General features: G+C 40.6%; 1 protein-coding gene and 1 long non-coding RNA gene across 3 annotated transcripts in view; one reads left to right on the plus strand and one right to left on the minus strand.

Annotated features, from left to right (window-relative positions):
* Positions 1-12118, plus strand: part of grin2ca (glutamate receptor, ionotropic, N-methyl D-aspartate 2Ca) — a 71498-nt gene extending 59380 nt beyond the window's left edge. Inside the window, exons 8-13 of one of the 2 annotated variants that reach the window (XM_005469078.4) lie at positions 88-213; positions 3066-3295; positions 6425-6585; positions 6704-6891; positions 8770-9002; positions 9829-11451. In XM_005469078.4, the coding sequence (XP_005469135.1) occupies positions 88-213; positions 3066-3295; positions 6425-6585; positions 6704-6891; positions 8770-9002; positions 9829-11451 (2561 nt within the window). Of the gene's footprint in view, positions 1-87; positions 214-3065; positions 3296-6424; positions 6586-6703; positions 6892-8769; positions 9003-9828 lie in introns of both variants that reach the window. The other variant, XM_003442580.5, reaches the window with a different exon arrangement.
* LOC102082258 (uncharacterized) lies at positions 2292-15600 on the minus strand. Its single transcript, XR_269193.4, has 4 exons — positions 14986-15600; positions 14807-14878; positions 14029-14105; positions 2292-3453 (listed from the first exon to the last, which is right to left on the minus strand). It is a non-coding gene; the product is annotated as an uncharacterized LOC102082258 (long non-coding RNA).
* Between the last annotated feature and the right edge of the window lie 2273 nt (positions 15601-17873).

Raw genomic sequence — 17873 nt, forward strand, 5'->3', positions numbered from 1 at the left:
ACCTTTGTTGAACATCTAGAAAACACTCATATTTGCATATATCTGCAAACATGAGTACTGGATTGGCTGTGCTCTCTGTCCCTGCAGAACCCTACAGTCCAGCGGTGTGGGTGATGATGTTCGTCATGTGTCTCACAGTTGTGGCCATCACAGTCTTCGTCTTTGAATACTGCAGTCCAGTTGGGTATAACCGCAGCCTGGTCAGTGCCAAAGGTGAGTCTCCAAACTCGCTACAGTCCATCAGCGCCCCAGCCCTCGAACAATTAACCAAACAGAAAGCTCCATCCACAAACTTCATGCAAGCATTGCAAGCACACAGATATCTGCTAATTAGGGCTAAAGAGCTATTAAAATAGTGCAATTTTACTCAAAACCAGGCTGCAGATTATTATAAATATGGGCCTTACGTGGCATTAACCCCTAGTGACACACACTGACCCCACGTACTCCCTGAAGAGCTTCCCGAAGGACTTGCAGATTTCCGCCAATACTTTGACCTGACACTCGTAGCGAGGCAACTCGTCATGTTTGTGTTTTACGCTGCACGTTGTGTACCTCAAGTCGAGTGATTTGACCGAAGCACAAAACATGTTTATAAAGATACGTTGTAATGGCCACTATGATCTTCGTGAGTCTTCATTAGATGGTGCCCTGCAGGGAAATGCCTGTTCTAACATTTGAGTCTCAGGTTTATTTTGAGCACCTGACGGTTCTTTTTGCTTCTCATTAATGAGCTCTCTCCACACTCTTTCACGTGATCCTTGTGTACGTGGCAGAGGAGGTTTGTTGTGTCTGAGGTGGATCGGTTTGCTGCATAATTTGATCAGTATGTATCAGACTTGTCATAACCGAACCACGTCCCTGCCACAGAGGTAGCCCCTCGTTTAGGAATGAGCTACTCAATCTGTTTTGGCCGGTCCTTCTGTGGTGGCTACTGCAAACCATCATCTAAAGCAATGAAAAGATATTGCAGTAATCAGTGCGTTTTGCCATTAAATACAGTTAAAAGGTTTTGTAAACTCATGAGATGAATAATGATTTAATCCGGCTAAAAGCCTCCGACTCTTAATTGTCTAGGACTCATTTCTTCTTTAAGGTGAACTAAATGTTTGTCAGAGGATAGAAAAAAAATCATCTTTTGTTTAAATTCCATGACATTATGGTAGAAACATTTACAAATACAGTGTTGGGGACACTAATGAGATTTTCTCTAATGGAAAACTGACCTGGGCTCAGTGAGCGTCATTTTGGACTTTGGTTATTTGTATCCATGAAAATCTTCTTAAAATGTTTGCAGGCACAAAACCATTTTACATTTTTATTTTTTCTGATTTCGCAAACATTCTCACAAAGTTTGAAGTGGAGTTTAATCCAGTTCAGATGGTATGCAGAAACTATCGGTCAAGATATATATTTTCCATTTTAAACTAGCAAACAAATTTTTTTAAAGTATGCAGCAGCAAAATACAATTTAAATGTAATTTTAAAAACTGATGTAAAACCTGGCAGACCTGACTTATTAAAGGTTTCGAGCAGCTTTAGAGAACATGTGATATCCAATCCTATTTACAGTGGCCACATGTCGGATCGATGCCTGGTAGATTGAGACGCTGCAGTTTAATTTCAGAGCCATGTGGTCTATGAAATATTCTATAATGGATGAAGGACATATAGGTTAAACCCATTTAATCTTTATTAAAGCAGTCTTTATTTTTATATATTTTATAAAGTACGACATATATGATGTCATGAAGGTAACAATATAAACAATAAAACAATAACAATAAATAATAAAACACCCATCATGTTCTTTTTGACACATAACTTGAGATTTACCCGACTGCTGTCTTTATGACCGTCAGCACGTTCCGTTACATATTATTGACACATAAGGCAACTTGATTTACACTGAAATACTACACCAATAACTGAGTCACCTGTATATCAATCTAACTCTATGGCAAAAAAAAGATTGCAAACATGTTTTGGGCCACAAAATAAAAATGTTTATTGTATAAAAATTTATACAAATTACATATTTTTCATGTAAATTTAAATGACAAAACATCACATCTGAACTAAAAGGATAAATAAGGGGATTTGTGTAGCACTTTAATGATTAAAAGATTATTTTTTTCACTCTTGCTGCAGCACGGCAACGTTACCCTTTTTTTTTTAACCATTCACCCGACCGACGACCCTTCTACAAGCGCTCTGTGTTACCATTTGTGCTTGAGACAAAATTCAATCGGTTTCAGAAAGAAGAGACGAGCTTTACAGGGATACGTGGTTTATCATGGAAGCACATGATATGTGTGCTTCACATTTCCATAACTCAACCATTTTGAGCTACAGAGAAATTTCAAACCGTTTCTGAAAAATTTGATTTATTTTGTAATTTTACAGTGAAAATGACAACATAAGTCCAGGTGGTAATATTTGGAAAATAAAGAGTCAATCTTGGCCACCTTGCTTGTATATACTAATCTGATCAAATACCAGTTGCAACCAGTGTGTTCTCAAATTGCAAAGAGTCACATCACAGATGAACTGGGCTCATTGGTGCAAACTGACTGAGATAATGCACAAATCTTCACCAGTCTATCTCAGAGTGATTGCAGTCGATCTAAATTGTACAGTAACTGTTTGGAGACTGGTTGCCTCCCACCAGCCAACCTGTGCAATCACCAGGCAACTACCAATTTTCCCTAGTCACAAGGATGTTGCCTTCCTATTTCTAGTTTACTGTGATTGAGCCATTAGGGGGAAAAACTCAATTATAATCAGAAGTAAAAGACTGAACAATAAGTATTTCAGGCCTTCATTAAACCATATTTAAATATTCAGCCAGCATGAAATGGATAAATGTCAAATATTAGCCAAACAAGAGCAATCTTTGCAGACACCGTTTTTCGGCCACTATCTCTAATATGTTACCAAAAAACACATCAAGATATTAATTAACAAATAATTAAATATTTTAAACATGTGTTAGATTTCACAGACACCTGGGTCATCGTCCTGGCCTGTACTAAATCATCCCCTCTTGACTTCATCCTTTCTAGATCCCGGAGGTCCCACCTTTACCATCGGGAAGTCTGTGTGGCTGCTGTGGGGAATTGTCTTCAATAACTCTGTCCCTGTTGAGAATCCAAAGGGCACCACTAGCAAGATCATGGTCCTGGTCTGGGCTTTCTTTGCTGTCATCTTCCTGGCTTCCTACACAGCCAACCTGGCAGCCTTTATGATCCAGGAGCAGTACATCGACACAGTGTCCGGACTGAGTGACAAAAAGGTACAGACCTCTGTCATTGACCGTCCTGAGCGTGTTGCTGTGTTTAATGTACAGCTTAGGAAAGTGCTCTATTTTAGGTGTGCAAACAACATGTGGCAGAGCTATGAAGTGTAAATATCCAGAAATGCCAATGTCATAGCTGTGACTTTCCACTTTCCCTGCAAAACACAAAAGGGTTCACACAGTAAGTGGGGAAATTGAATTACATAGCCAGACTCTTTGGAAGGTGATGTCAACGGAAAGCCTGTGAAACATAATACACAAGTGGATTTTCTGGGTAGACGGCGATTATATTTTTCTGGTATTATCTTATGCATATTTGTCTGGCCTGGGGATGTGTTTTATAGGAATATTGACGAGGAAATCCATGTTAAACCATCAGCACAAAAAATGATTTGCAGACTTTTTTGCTTCCAGGCAACTGAAGGGATTAAAGAGGCATTTGAGGAAAAGACCAAGCTGTCCGCCGCTCATTACGATTCTAGCAAAGTCATTTACAATTCCAGTTTCATCATATATTAACTCTGCCATGCAGCGAAGGAAACAGAATCAGTCTGACAGTGAACCCATAGATTAGTAAAAGGAATTCTGCGTGGCAGCATGGTGGGAAGTGAGCGCTCAGCTGCTGTTGGTCCAGCTGTGCCGAACCCCTTAGGTTAAGTAAATGTAAATGAGGTACAAGAAGACACCACAGAAAGTGACCTTGTATCAGAGGAGAGTGATACAGACAAGCTCAGCTACTCTCAAGACACTGCAGTGTTAAGGGAGATGATTACCTCGTTTGTCCAGAAAAGCCACTTCACTTACAACTTTTTGCAAGTCGGTAACAAAACACATCAGCTTCTTTTGGCACTGCATCTCTTACCTATACAGTAGGGATGTAACAACTCTCCAAAACCACAGTTCATGCAATGCTTTTTCTACAGAGAGGATGAATAATAATTCATGGTAAATGGTGAAAAATATTCTGATGGATTTCTGCAAAATATTCATCCAGGTGGATTCAGGGAGGTCCAGTCTGATACTCCTGATAAACATCAGGAATACTGTGTCATACATTTGTTCATTTTTGACTTGTGGACAGTGTGCCAGATGTTCAGAAGTTCATGTCTGATGGCTTGAGTTGCAAAGATAAACAGGTATCAGATCAGCACCTACTGACCAATCAGTTCTTGAGACATTAGCGTCGATCTGGAAGATCCCTGGGACCTCTGTGTGGATACCAGGAGGGTCTAAAGATGCAGCTTTAGTCCTCTATTTTTCTCCAGTTGGCTGCAAACAATTTCACAACTATTTTATTGTTTATGCTCCTTAATATAAAATCCTAAAGCAGGACATCTATTTGTACCCGTGGACCTTATCAAATTTTCACGCTGTCTAAGCGAGGCATGTCCAACACATTTTACACCGTGGACGACATACTGCCCACTCCCCTGAAACTCCCCTGTCTGTCAGTGTAAAGGAGTTCAACTACACATTTAATCCTTGCGATACCTTGATGCAAGAAAAAAGTGCAATTTCAACAGAACGTCTCAGTTTTTCTCCAAGGTAATAAAATGTTGCTTAAGTGAATGAAAGAAATCTATCAGCACGTCTCTTTGGGCTTAAACTGTAAGAAATAAATGTCTAAAATTATACAAAAAGATCGGTAAGCTCACAGCCTAGCACATTTTTTTTTTTTTTTTTTCTAACTGTAGATTTTCTGTCATTTAAATGTTTTTCTATTACTTAATTACTTCAGTGTACCGAGAATGACCATGTGGGAAGTCTTTATTAGTGAAAAAAGCTCTAGTGGGCCAAAGTGCTTTTCTTTTGCTGGCCCCCGGGCCACATGTTTGACACCCTTGGTTGGATTTTGTTGATCATTCTGCAGATGAAAAAATGAAAACTAAAAATCTTACGCACATCTAAAATTTAATTATATAAAATAATTAACTGGTGCCTTAATGACAGAGCGTTAATACTAGCATTAATAGTTCAGCACTTTTCATCGTGGCTTCAGATAGCCGGTGTTGGAGTAAGTGAGGTGAAATGATATCCCGGGTATGTTGTACTTGCTTCGTACTACAGGGCCCTGACCGGCCATTAATAACCCTGAACCTGTGCTGATGTCAGCAGCCTGTGCTGCAGCTGATGTCATTTCCTCCAGAAGTGTTAACTGTGTGTCACTGCCGTGCAGACAGCAGCAAATGTCATTTCTCTGTTTTCTCATATTATCTGTCACGTTACCAGATTTTCACTGTAATATAATTATATAGTCATAGTAGAATTTTAAAAAAACAAATCACAATGATTATATTATTATGATGCCTAGAGAAAATTAAAAAACAAATACAGATATTGGGACTGGTCAAATTCATCAATAACTGTTTTTTGAGCAACGAGGTGACAAAACGCATTTCTGTACAAACAAATCTCTTTTATTTACATATCAATCTCTGTGCATTTTGTCACAATATTGATATTTCATTTCTAAATATGAAGATGGGATACGTTATGGGCGGAGACTGCACTGGTGTTCCTCATAATGCCAACACTGTAACCTGTACTTTGCTACTTCGGCTATCTGCTGTTTTTTTTTTTTATTTAACAGCTCTGGCGATCTGTGTTTAAACTCGGTCTGTTTACGAGCGTTCTGTCTCTCTGAGATGCAGAAATTTTATACAAAGTAACCGGATGCTCAGCTTGTAATCAGACACAATCAGCTCCAACAGAACAGCCTACAAGGACTACGTCTAGAAGCTAAACACCACAATACAGAAGCCACCAATCAGCATTGTGGAGCTTAGTTATATTGTTTAGTTTTACTCAATTCAGAAAGACTTCCTTCAATGAAAAATTTAAAAAAATACTTCGGCATGCTGTGAATTATTTTGTCTGAAAACAGACAATATTGGATCCAAAGATCAGGTTTTTGTTTGGTTTTTTTAACGGAAATTGTAATCATCACATTTCAGTTTTTCCTTGAGGCTTCTTGTTCTTATTTCTCTTTCACGTGAGGAGAAGTGCCTCCTCATAAAACATCAGAATGATTGGATAATCTATGTCTATATGCCAGTGTCTCTCCTGAGACACTTATTCGGATAACAACATTTTTTTTGTCATTAAAAATTGTTATTCTACTTCCAGTTTCAAAAGCCGCAGGAGCAGTATCCTCCATTCCGCTTTGGTACGGTCCCAAATGGCAGCACAGAGCGCAACATAAGGAGCAACTATCCCGAGATGCATGCCCACATGGTCAAATACAACCAGAAGGGAGTGGAGGATGCCCTTAACAGCCTCAAAACAGGGTAAGTGTCTGCCAGGAATCGTAAAAAAGTCTCCTCACAGCAGAAGTGTGACTGAAAGAAGAGCCAGACAACTACACGATGGCCATTTGAGTAAAAGTCCTTTTCTTTACCCTGCTAGGAAACTGGATGCTTTTATCTATGACGCTGCTGTGTTGAATTACATGGCTGGCAAAGATGAAGGCTGTAAGCTGGTGACTATTGGCAGTGGCAAAGTGTTTGCTACCACTGGTTATGGCATTGCACTACAGAAGGATTCACGCTGGAAACGACCCATCGACCTGGCCCTGCTCCAGTTCCTGGCTGATGGTAAATTCTTCATTTATATACACAATAGATTGCTTTAATATTTGTATTTGCAGTATTCCCATAAAGCTGAATAGGAAAAATTTCTAATGATTGAAAGCAAACCTATACTGTTGCAATAAAAGGGCCCCACAATATTATTACAGTAAAATTTATCTGAATGAGAGAATGAAAGATCATAAAAGCAATAAAGAAACTTTGATGAGATAAGATCAAATGTGATACTTTAGGTCCTTAGGCAAATTATTGCAAAGCCTCAGGCAAAATCCCCATAACCTTTGGCAGAATATCCAATAGGTAGCAAGTTGGATAATAAAGCACACTGTCAGACTTATCACTCCTCAGATCAGCAGCAAAGGCCTGTGATTTAGGCAGGAAGCCTTTTTATTCCAGAGGGAAGAAGAAGAAGACAACAGCTGTCATAAACATAAAGATCTCACAGTTTTAGTGGTAGCGTGGAGGCAGTTTAGGAAGCAAACAAATGACTGAGCCAACACTGTTGGTGTTGCCAAAAAATCTTTTCAGATGATCCGCATGGTGGTTTATGTTTCTTTTGATTTGTAGCTTTATTTTTACTGATATCGCTGCTAACATGTTTGCCAGAGCCAGCTATATGAAAGCTTTCTTTGCAATAATAGCCATAAGGCTGGGCGATGGTCTCCATCACTGGATCATCGTATCGTCCCCCTGAAAAATCACAAATAACCAATGGCATCGGTGCAGGACATACAGGGGCTGGGGGTTAAAGTTCACTTGTTAAGGTAGCACTTTCCACCCTCTGTAATGCATACTGTACTGATCAAACAAAACAAACAGAGCACTACAGCTCCTGGTGACAGAGAAATACACTCACCAGAGAGCACTTCCCTTATCCAACATTACGAGAGATGCTGTAGCTCTAGCAGTGGGAGAGAGTCACTTATACAGGAAAAAAAGCATGATTTAGATACTGCAATTAGTGAGAATAAGTTGAAAGTTATCATTTGATCAGTTGCCTGGTTCTTTTTTTGTAATTAATTAATTAATTAATTAATTAACGTAGTACTGAGGCCTCCAGTGTTTTTTCATATGTGAAAAAAAGTTCACCCGGTTCTCCTCTACTGTCCACAATAACCTCTGCATACATACGTCTTTCAACAACAAAGCAGTAGAGGAGATCAACTCTGCAAACACTCAGTAACATTAAGCTCTAATTTAAAAATGAAACCATCCTTGCGTTTTCTCTCATTTTGAGATGCACCAGTGCAGCTATTCCACACATGCACATTTATTCCAAAGGAAGCAGAAGTGCGTGCAAGGACTTGTGTGTGCATGCACGCGTGCACCAAGACACATCCAAGTTGCAGTTGTCGGTAACATGTGGCGATATCGCATAACGTAGCAAGACAGACAATAGGTTTGTAATGCCTTACTTGCATTGAGTCTGCCCCCTCAGATTGACGTCTGCCTCTGCACACACCTAAATGACTATAATAATAAAGGTGAACCTGAAATTGAAAAGGAGCGCTACCTTGGTCTTGTTTTCTTCTGCTTAGTTCAATATGAACTGTGGATGAATTAAATGTACAGAGGTGCATTTCTTCCTTGCAGTCTTCCCAGGCCAGGTAAATGTTACCCATGCTCCCATCTGGTCTGTGGGGCTGCAGTTTGAGACCCCTCGTTTTAGACGAACAACCGCTGTCTGCCCAGGATTTTTCAATTTGCAAAAAGAAAAACTACTTTACTCCGTTTTATCTGGGGTACTGATTATCTGAAAGAATTTCATTATCCCATGTAAATGACGTTCAAAGGAGATTGGAGGGTGTTCTATTACTCCCTAAAAATACTGCTAGTGTTATGCAAATAGAGCTTAAGCCTATATTCTCTGCTCCTCACTCACAGGTGACACACAAAAGCTGCAGACCGTCTGGCTCACTGGCATCTGCCGTAATGAAAAGAAAGAAGTCATGAGCAGTAAGCTGGACATTGACAATATGGCGGGGGTCTTCTACATGCTGCTTGTTGCCATGGGCCTGAGCCTGCTGGTTTTTGCTTGGGAACATCTCCTCTACTGGAAACTACGACATTCGGTCCACAAATCAGAGCGCTTGGACTTCCTCCTAGCTATCAGCAGAGTAAGTACCCAAATGATTTATGTTACTTTCATCAGCCACGTAGCTCCTTATTGTCACGCATTTTACAATTAAACATTTAAGAAGTGCATTCATGTGCTGTCAGTAAAAGCTAAAAAACAATCTATAATAATAAATAGTTCCCAACATGGAAAATTCACCCAAACAGATTCAGTGCTCATGTTTATGCAGACTAACGCACAAAGATGCACAATTGTAAAAAAAATGCTGTATCCTTTTTGAGGTCTCCTTCAAAGTACAGCATTAAAAGACATTGGAAATCCAGTAGGTGAGTACACAACCACAATAGTTCAAGGGTAGCGATCCGTAAAAGAAAGACTGTAAAATACAACGAGCTTAGAGCAATGAAGGGACTTGGGATACTGGAATAAAGTGGCAGTCGTGCTGCTTGTGAAACTGAATTTAAATTGCCCCATTAAAAAAAAACTTCATCTGTGTGTCTAGTGCAGTCAAAAATGAGATTAAGTATTCCAAAGAGATATGCAATGTGGATGTAAAATATAGCTGATGGGATAAAAGTGGAAAAACTAATATGGTAAGTGCACGATCAGCAAATCGCTCATTTATATTCCTGAGATGAAGCTGTGTCCAAACAACATTTCAATCACAGCAACACACATAAACCATCAAAACAATAACGAGTCTCCTTCTGCAGTTACAGTTTTCTGTCATTTTTTTCCACTTTACTTGGTCAGCATGTCAATAAAATATCAATTTTTTTTATCCCACTAAGTTGATGAAATTGCCGGTCATTCTGGTATCTAATGAAGTTTACACATATTAATATTAACTTTCCACCTCTCCGCAGGGCATCTACAGCTGCTTCAATGGAGTAGAGTCCGCTGACCACAACGGGAGCATACAGAGTCCAGACGTCACTTCTAACTATACACAAGCCAATATGCTAAAGATGCTTAAAACAGCCAAGGACATGGTGTCCTCTGCAAGAGTGGAGAACTCTTTGGATAATGCCACCAAAACAATAGAGAACTGGAGCAGACGGGGGGCCGACAATGTGCGAGCTGCCCTGCCACCCAGAGTTACCACCACAGACATGACCCACGGACGCCTGCCCTACATCTCAAGCATCACAGACAACCATTCACCGTACCCTCAGAGGGCCATAACACCCACCTTTCCGATTCATTATGGGGATTCTTCATCCCAACCCCTCCTGGATAAGCCCCGGGTGGTAACTCGACCCACCCCACTCCGGTACACGCTGCCCGCCCGCAGCAGTCAGCACATCTTAGAGAGGACTCTGCCCATCTCCAGCCTCAGCAGCCCTCACATCGCCATAAGGGATCCTTCTCCTGCCGGACCGTCAAACCCCCATCCCAGCAGCAGGCTGTATGTGGAGAACCAAGCCCGGCACCCCATCTCTCCTTTTGCCACTTACAGGGACTTCCAGATGCCCGATATCTACATGGAGCACAGAGCACCCCTGAGGAGGAAGTTCAGCTACCCCCCTGACTGTATGAGTCGCAGGAGGAGGTCCCATAGCTATGTGTTTGATGCTGCAGACCCAAGAGTAAGAGGTGATTACGATGAACCTCAAACCTGCCTCGCCGAGCTGAGAGCAAATCACCTCCTAAGCAACCACGCCTCCAATGCAGCTGCCATGCCTTGCACCGCAGGACACTACCCTAGTGGCAGCACCAGCTGCAACTCCTGCATGAAGTCCTACCTGGAACCCGACATGGACGACATACCACTCCTCGGAAAGGACAAACTGAACCGCCGCGCCTCATTCCTCAAAGCCACGTGGGGCAATGACAGGATCCATCAGGTAGATGAAACAAAGCCTTCGACATCAACATCTCCCCCGACCAGAGGAGACATGCCTGACCTGTTTCCACGGGTGGTAGTGGCTAACCCCAAACCCCACAAGCTATATGGCAGTCTGGGGCACAACCTGTCCTGCTACCCTTTGGCTGCTGAGCCAGCCTACTTGGACCCAGCCCACATGGGCTCCTACCCCTACAAGCAAAAGCTCAAGTACTCCGAGTCCACCCGGCTGCCCTCTTACAGGGAAGCCATTCTGCAGAACGCAGCCGCCCTGCGCCGTTCTTCCTCCACAGTGGTGCACAGACACTATTCCACCTACCTGAACTCGTACACAGACTTACCAGTGTACGTGGGGCCACTGGCTCAGGGACCGTCCCAGTTCTACAACAGTTCCAAGGACATGTGCCACTTGTTTCCATGTACAAGCCACTGCCCAGACAATGCAGCAATGCTGCCTCGTATGAGTGACAGGCAGATGGTTTACCACAACAATATGTTTGGGGCCTACGATGGCACAGGAAAGAGGGAAGATCCAGGCTCTGGGCCTAGAGACCGGAGGCAGGTGTTGGTTGCGAGAAGAGTCAACAGTCCCTATGTGCCAAAGCCCTGGGGTAGGGTTTCAAGCCTGGAGTCTGAGGTCTGAACCACCATCCTTAACAGTCCTCCATTAGGCTCTGTGACTGAGCCCCTTCAAGGAATGCCTGGAGGTTCTCCCCTCAGCCTCTGGTTAAAGCAAAAATAAAACTCTACACCAACAGTGTATTTGAGAGCAGTGACTCTCAATTATCAGTGCAATAATATCTTGGGCAGCGATACGTAAAAGGAGAAGACACTCAAAAGCAAATTACTGCTGGGACTTTATAAGCCAAACTGAATACAAATTTTAAAAAAGGCAATGTTGAAAAGTATTTAATACATAAGAATTTAACCCGTTGATTGTTATTTAAACGATTTTTAAATGCTGTGTTGCTATGTGAAAGAATACTGGGAGACAATATACTGTAGCCTCTCGATCTGATTACAACTTGTGATTTTCTGCTCTCATTTCCTACAAATTCACTTCGGTTTCTCACCATTTCGATTGAGTGATAAATTATTGATATAATTTTGTGATCAAACCACTGATATGTCTTCCGTAAATTTCTAAGTCCACGACCTTGGGTTGTTCTGAGACTTTGTGCTCCACTGGTCATTAATGTAATTTGACTGGGATTTTAAAAAGGGAAACCATATAAAGCATCATGTATTTCCATTGTTACACTACCCTTTAATAAAGAACAAGGCCATCTCAAGGGTCTTTTGGGATCATATTCTGTCCTCTTCATCTGTATCCTCTCATATTCAAAGGAGATATAAAGAAAGTGGTTCTCTTATTTAAACTTGTGTTGTATTATGCACACAGTCCATCAGATCATACGGAAAGAATAAATTCAGTATACTGGAACCATTTTTCACTGAAGTAGCCTAGGGTCAGCTATTCCACAGATCACTTATAATCTACAGACATTTAAACAAGACTTGGTCAAATCAAACAAGCGTTTTTTCCTAAATGGCCGTGAAGATCAGTACATAAGATAGCTAACACAGAAAGACAAGCAAATTATTTCACAAGGCACAGGAAAGAGAGGGATGTTTATCCATTTACAACAACAAAATCTGTATTTTTAAAGAGGATAATTTTTATGTTGTCATTGAAAAGTCTGAATTCCCAAAGGAGCAACAGTGGGTTCAAAGAGTTGCAGACCTTAAGCAACATCTTTCTGTAAGCCAAATCTCATATTTTCTAATGTTCAGTCAATTTTTTAGCAGATAAAACAACAGATACACAATCACATATCAGTCAATATTGTTGTTATTATTGTTTAAATGATAAAATCCCTACAAAAAATATTTCTGTACATGGGGTACTGCCCTGACAACTGCCCAAAGCAGAGTTAACAACTTCACTTCCATATCTGTCCTGACTTGATCTTAGATGTTTGAAGTGTTTAAATATGAACTGTAGGTGTAAAAACCATCGCAGAGTTTTGGTTTCAGCTACAGTAACATGTAAAAAGAGGTAAAATGAGAAAGTTGCAAACAGAATATCCCTTCGTACAGCTCACAGCATCCGTCTGGGTAACAAACCATAAGATCAACACTCATTCACACAACAGTCGTGTGCAAACAGCTCAGTCAGGGTGCTGCTGTTGTATCTGGCTGCCAATCTCTAAAGAGAGTAAACACAGGGAGCTGTCCCTGCAGCCACAGAGAAAGGCCACACTCGAGATAACACAAAAAGCCAAAGCAGTATAAAAATCAAAAGCACTGTAAGTAAGAGGGAAATGAGGTGTTTGAGCAGATACGGTAAATATTACCACATTTTTAAAAAATGAGAGTAGCAATTTGTCTGCGGAGAGGTCAATCCATTGGTTGATTAGGACAGATCCATGTCTATGGTAATATTTAATGGGTTAATTCACCAATATTTAATCATTAGACACCACAAACTGTCATGGAATTTGGCCTGGTAGCTTTTCCTGCTAACAGCCAACAGACACAACAACAACAAAAAATAACCCAACTGATGGCTCAAATAACCTGTGTTCACACTCCATGTTGTTCACGGTCAGCTGCATGAAAGTACCAACTGCATGTGCCAAGCAAAAAACAAAGGGAAAAGACTGCAGCTCAGCCAGCAGAATAAAGTTCACAAAGAGTTAAAACAAACACCGTACACAGCAGTATGAACGCTCAAAGCTTCAGCCAACAGATACCAGAATGATCAGCCAGGAGCAGATCTGCAGAGAGCAACGAAAACAGCCAGCGGCGTCAGCAGGCGCACTTCAGAACAGCAATTAAACAGAGCCCAGGCAGAAACTCACCTGTTAGCAGAGGCAGCTTATTCATCATTTATCGTGCCGAAGCTTCCCATACTCAAAGCAGCAATGAAGATTTCTGATATTTACATGCCTAAAGCCAAATTACAGCATGCAACCATCAGCGGCTTATCCACAAGCAAAATAACACCAAAGAAAGGCAAAATGTGTCCCATGTTCAATGCTACATATTCTCCATGTGATTTTGAAGTCTGTTAAAGAAATCAGAATGTGTCTTTATTTAAGCTTTGATCTGTGTGTTTGTTTCTCTGAGGCATTAGTTTTCATCAAATAACAACTGTAAGACACTGAGAACTAAGACACAGCTGGACATTTACAGTAAACACGTTAGCCGGCCTGACCTGGCTGATGTTCATCTGGGTGTCAGCTGACAGTCTTCTCTTCCACCCTGCACAGACAGGAAGTAAAAGAACTGCAACTAAAGAAAATGAAAAAGAGAAGAAACTGACAGTTACACACCTGAAACTACATGTAAATAACGATGAAAGAAATAGAAAATGCCGGGTTGAAAACAAAGACATGAGATCTGGTCCATAATACTTCTCCGTCCTCAAGCTCAGCACTTACTCTGCATTAACAAACAGCAGCAGGCATCGTGTATAAGCCAAAGGATACAGAAACAGTAATCAAATGGAAATACCGTAAACAGATAAAAACGCAGTATTAGAACAAAAGAAAAATCAAACAAACAGGAAGCTGGCATCTTGTTTTTGTTGGGAAGCTTTGATTTTGGTTTAGTTTAACATGTTCTTAACTTCATTAATATTATTTGACTTCATATGTGACTAGTGCAAATACAGTACTCTTTTTATTTTGTATGTATTTATGGACCAGTCTTTCATTATTTCAGTAACAGATAAAACCCCAGCAAATTTCTATTGGATGAACTTCTTCCTCTGTTATTTATTTATTGGAAGAAATCATTTAGCCTGACTGTTAGCTAGCAAGCTCGGCTCTTGAAGCTAATCAATTAAGCTAGCCGAGATCACCTGTGCCCGACAGAGTTACACTGACCGCTGGAGGACTACAGTCACATGAAAATTACAAACAACACTCCGTTAAACAGCAGAAATAATCTCATATTTAAAGGATTTATAAGAGTTTAACACACGAACGTACCGAAGCAAACAGGAGGAGAAACCGTGGTCCGACCCTCAAGTCTGGAGACACCAGCAGAGGGCGCTGCTCCTACTGACAGAAAACAGTGAAAACTAAGCTAAAAATCCAACATTATTAAATATATTATTAATTAAAAATAACATTATAAAATATATGACAGTGAATAAGGGGTCATCTACCTCGATCTCACCCTATCCTATACTCTGTCACCAATCATATCCACTCTCCCTCCTCTGCGCATGTCCAAACCACACCTGTGTATCCTCAGCTGCCTCTCTGATTTACTTATTTCTCGCTCAGCACCTCCAGCTCAGCCTCCTCGCTTTTTTCACTTCAAACCATACATCATCACAGGTCTCACTACCATCTAATAAACCTTCCCTTTCACTCTCGCTGCTTTCCTTATGTCACAAATCACCCCTGACTCTCATCTCCACCCACTCCACCCGCCTGCACTCTCGTCTTCACCTCTCTTGTGCGCTGTACTGTTTGTGGATGGTTGACCACAGGTATTTAAACTCATCCACCTTCACCACTTGTCCTCCTTGCATGTTCACCTTTCCACCTGTCTTCCTCTCATTCACACACGTATTCTGTCTCATTTCGACTGACTTTCATTCCTCTCCTCTCCAGTGCATACCTCCATCTATCCAGGCTCTCCTCCACCTGCTCCCTACTCTCTACTCTCGCTACAGATCACAGTGTTGTTTGTGAACAGCATAGTCGATTTAGACTCCTGAGTAAAAATTAGTAATTTATAAGTGGAAGTGGAATCGAGTCGCTAAATGAACCTTTGCTCTATAAGTCTGAACAATAAAGTATTTTATAATTTTCTTCTTGTTTTGCTTTTATTCATTTTGTAGTAACAAGCGTGCAAGAAATACAGGGAACACAATTTTTTTTTAATGCTTTCTATTATGTCTTGTAACATTTTTATTTGACTTTAAGGTTTAAGCACATTCTTTATATTCTTTCTTCTTTCTCCTTTTATGTAACAACTTGTTGGAAACAGATCTATAAAAGCAGTATACCCAATAAAATGAGATTGTTACTGAGGTATATTATACCGCTGGTATAATATAAAATATATAAAAGCATATAATTCTTTTAATGAATAATGAGTCCTGTCATCCATTCATAGAAAGCCAGTTAGACACAAATATATTCATCCGTGGGAATATTACCAATGGAGTAAAGTGAACACAAAGGGAAAGGGGGTCTGACCTCTTATATTGAAAAAAGAAATTGTTCTAAATGTAGATTCTGATTTGTCAGACACACATATGTGAATTATTGGTTTAAAACAGTGTTAGTCAAAATCAAACAATAAGTAATGCAAATCGAGTTTTACTACATGTGACACATAAAGCTAGTGAGTAATAATCTCTAAAATACACAAATAAATATGTTTCTGAAATGTCTCTATTTCCTTTTGATGGAGGAACCGGACATCAGCTGTGTATTAAATTTCATTTTTCTGCTTATGCTTCCCTTTGAAAAAGCATTACAGTTTGAAAAATCACCTTATTTCGCACCAGCTGACAGCGTCACATATATCCTGTATCAGCTTATTTCAGCTCTTAATTGAAGCAATGTTTACACTGAGTGTTCACAGCCAAGAGTCCTCTGTTTTTCAGGATGTATCATCCATCAAATGGACATATCAGAGATGTACTGTGCATCAGTTACTGCAAATCTTTCCAACTTTTCACTAGAATTTGAAATAGAGTTGGATGGGCTCCTGCGCTGTCTGTCTGCGGGGAGAGCTGCCGCACTGTGTGATGCTTGGGGCATTAAAACAAAATTTTCCAAATCTGCAGGCAAATACTCCAAAAAAGAAGTTCGATTTGCAGGCAAACACACTTTAAAAGCCTTCAGACAAACTTCATTTTCACCCTGACATTGTTTCAGTGTTTACACCAATTGCTGAGCGGGGCTGAAAGCCACACTCAGTTCTTAATCCTATCCAAACACAAGCTTTATCACAAAGCCAAACATAAAAGCCTAACACTACACTATGTCCCACTAAGTGTCTTTCTGATACTGTTTGAAATATTACAGCTCACAGTGCTTGATTTAACATATGTGCCACGTCGGCACATTTTAAAGGAGTCCGCTGGCCCTAATCGCTCTGATTTACTCAAACGTAGAAAGAAAAAGTCAAAGCCATGAGTGCAGTCTGTGGCCCATACTGATGTAAAATTCATATCTCTGCCTCGGGCTCTCGTGTGTTTTCAGCTTGGCTCCAAGACAAACAGCGATATAATGGTGCAGCGATGAGGCGTTTATGTATTCCGCACCGCTCTCTGAGACCTGCGGAATTGATGTGAGAGCTGGCTGATTGCAGTGCGGTTGATAAATGATTCCACACATGCACGTAAAATATGACCAGCAATTCGCTTTGTCCAGAATATCCACTCACGTGTACTGTAGCAGTCCTGACCCGCCAGCTGCTGAAGATGGTGAAAACAATTTTAAAACAGCAAAGCTGTTTTCAGAGCTACCACCCTGGAAGATAACACTATCATCATCACTGATTACTCACATTAGCAGTCAAGTGTGAAACATTTACACAAGTGAAAAGAATACATTATATTAATAAATACAATCCTATAGTTAACACAACAAATACAGTTTCACTGCAAGGTTGTCAAATGAAAAACACTGGAAATGAGTTATGCTAAAAAACAAAAGAACAAAAAACTGTGTTTGAACTAAATATTTGTGCTGAAACAAAGGCTCGGGTGTTCAGTCCACAAAATAATCATCCACATACATAATTCATGGACTTTGACATAATTCAGCACAGTCTGTACTGGGTTTCACTTCAACTGTCCAATGTGTGACCCCTCACTTTCTCCTAATCAGTATGGCCCTCTGGTGCTGCCCGCTCTCTGCCCGTACTCTACAGTCCAGAGAACGTATGTTAGATTAATTTATGTTAGATTAACTACTAATTCTAAATTGACAGTAGGTCTGAATTTGCAGTAATCCTGCAAAAGACTGGCATCACGCCCAGGGTCTACCCTGCTATTCATCCTACGACAGCAGCGATGGGCTCCGGTCC

The sequence above is a fragment of the Oreochromis niloticus genome, linkage group LG4 (assembly GCF_001858045.2).
Source record: "Oreochromis niloticus isolate F11D_XX linkage group LG4, O_niloticus_UMD_NMBU, whole genome shotgun sequence".
NCBI lineage: Eukaryota > Metazoa > Chordata > Actinopteri > Cichliformes > Cichlidae > Oreochromis > Oreochromis niloticus.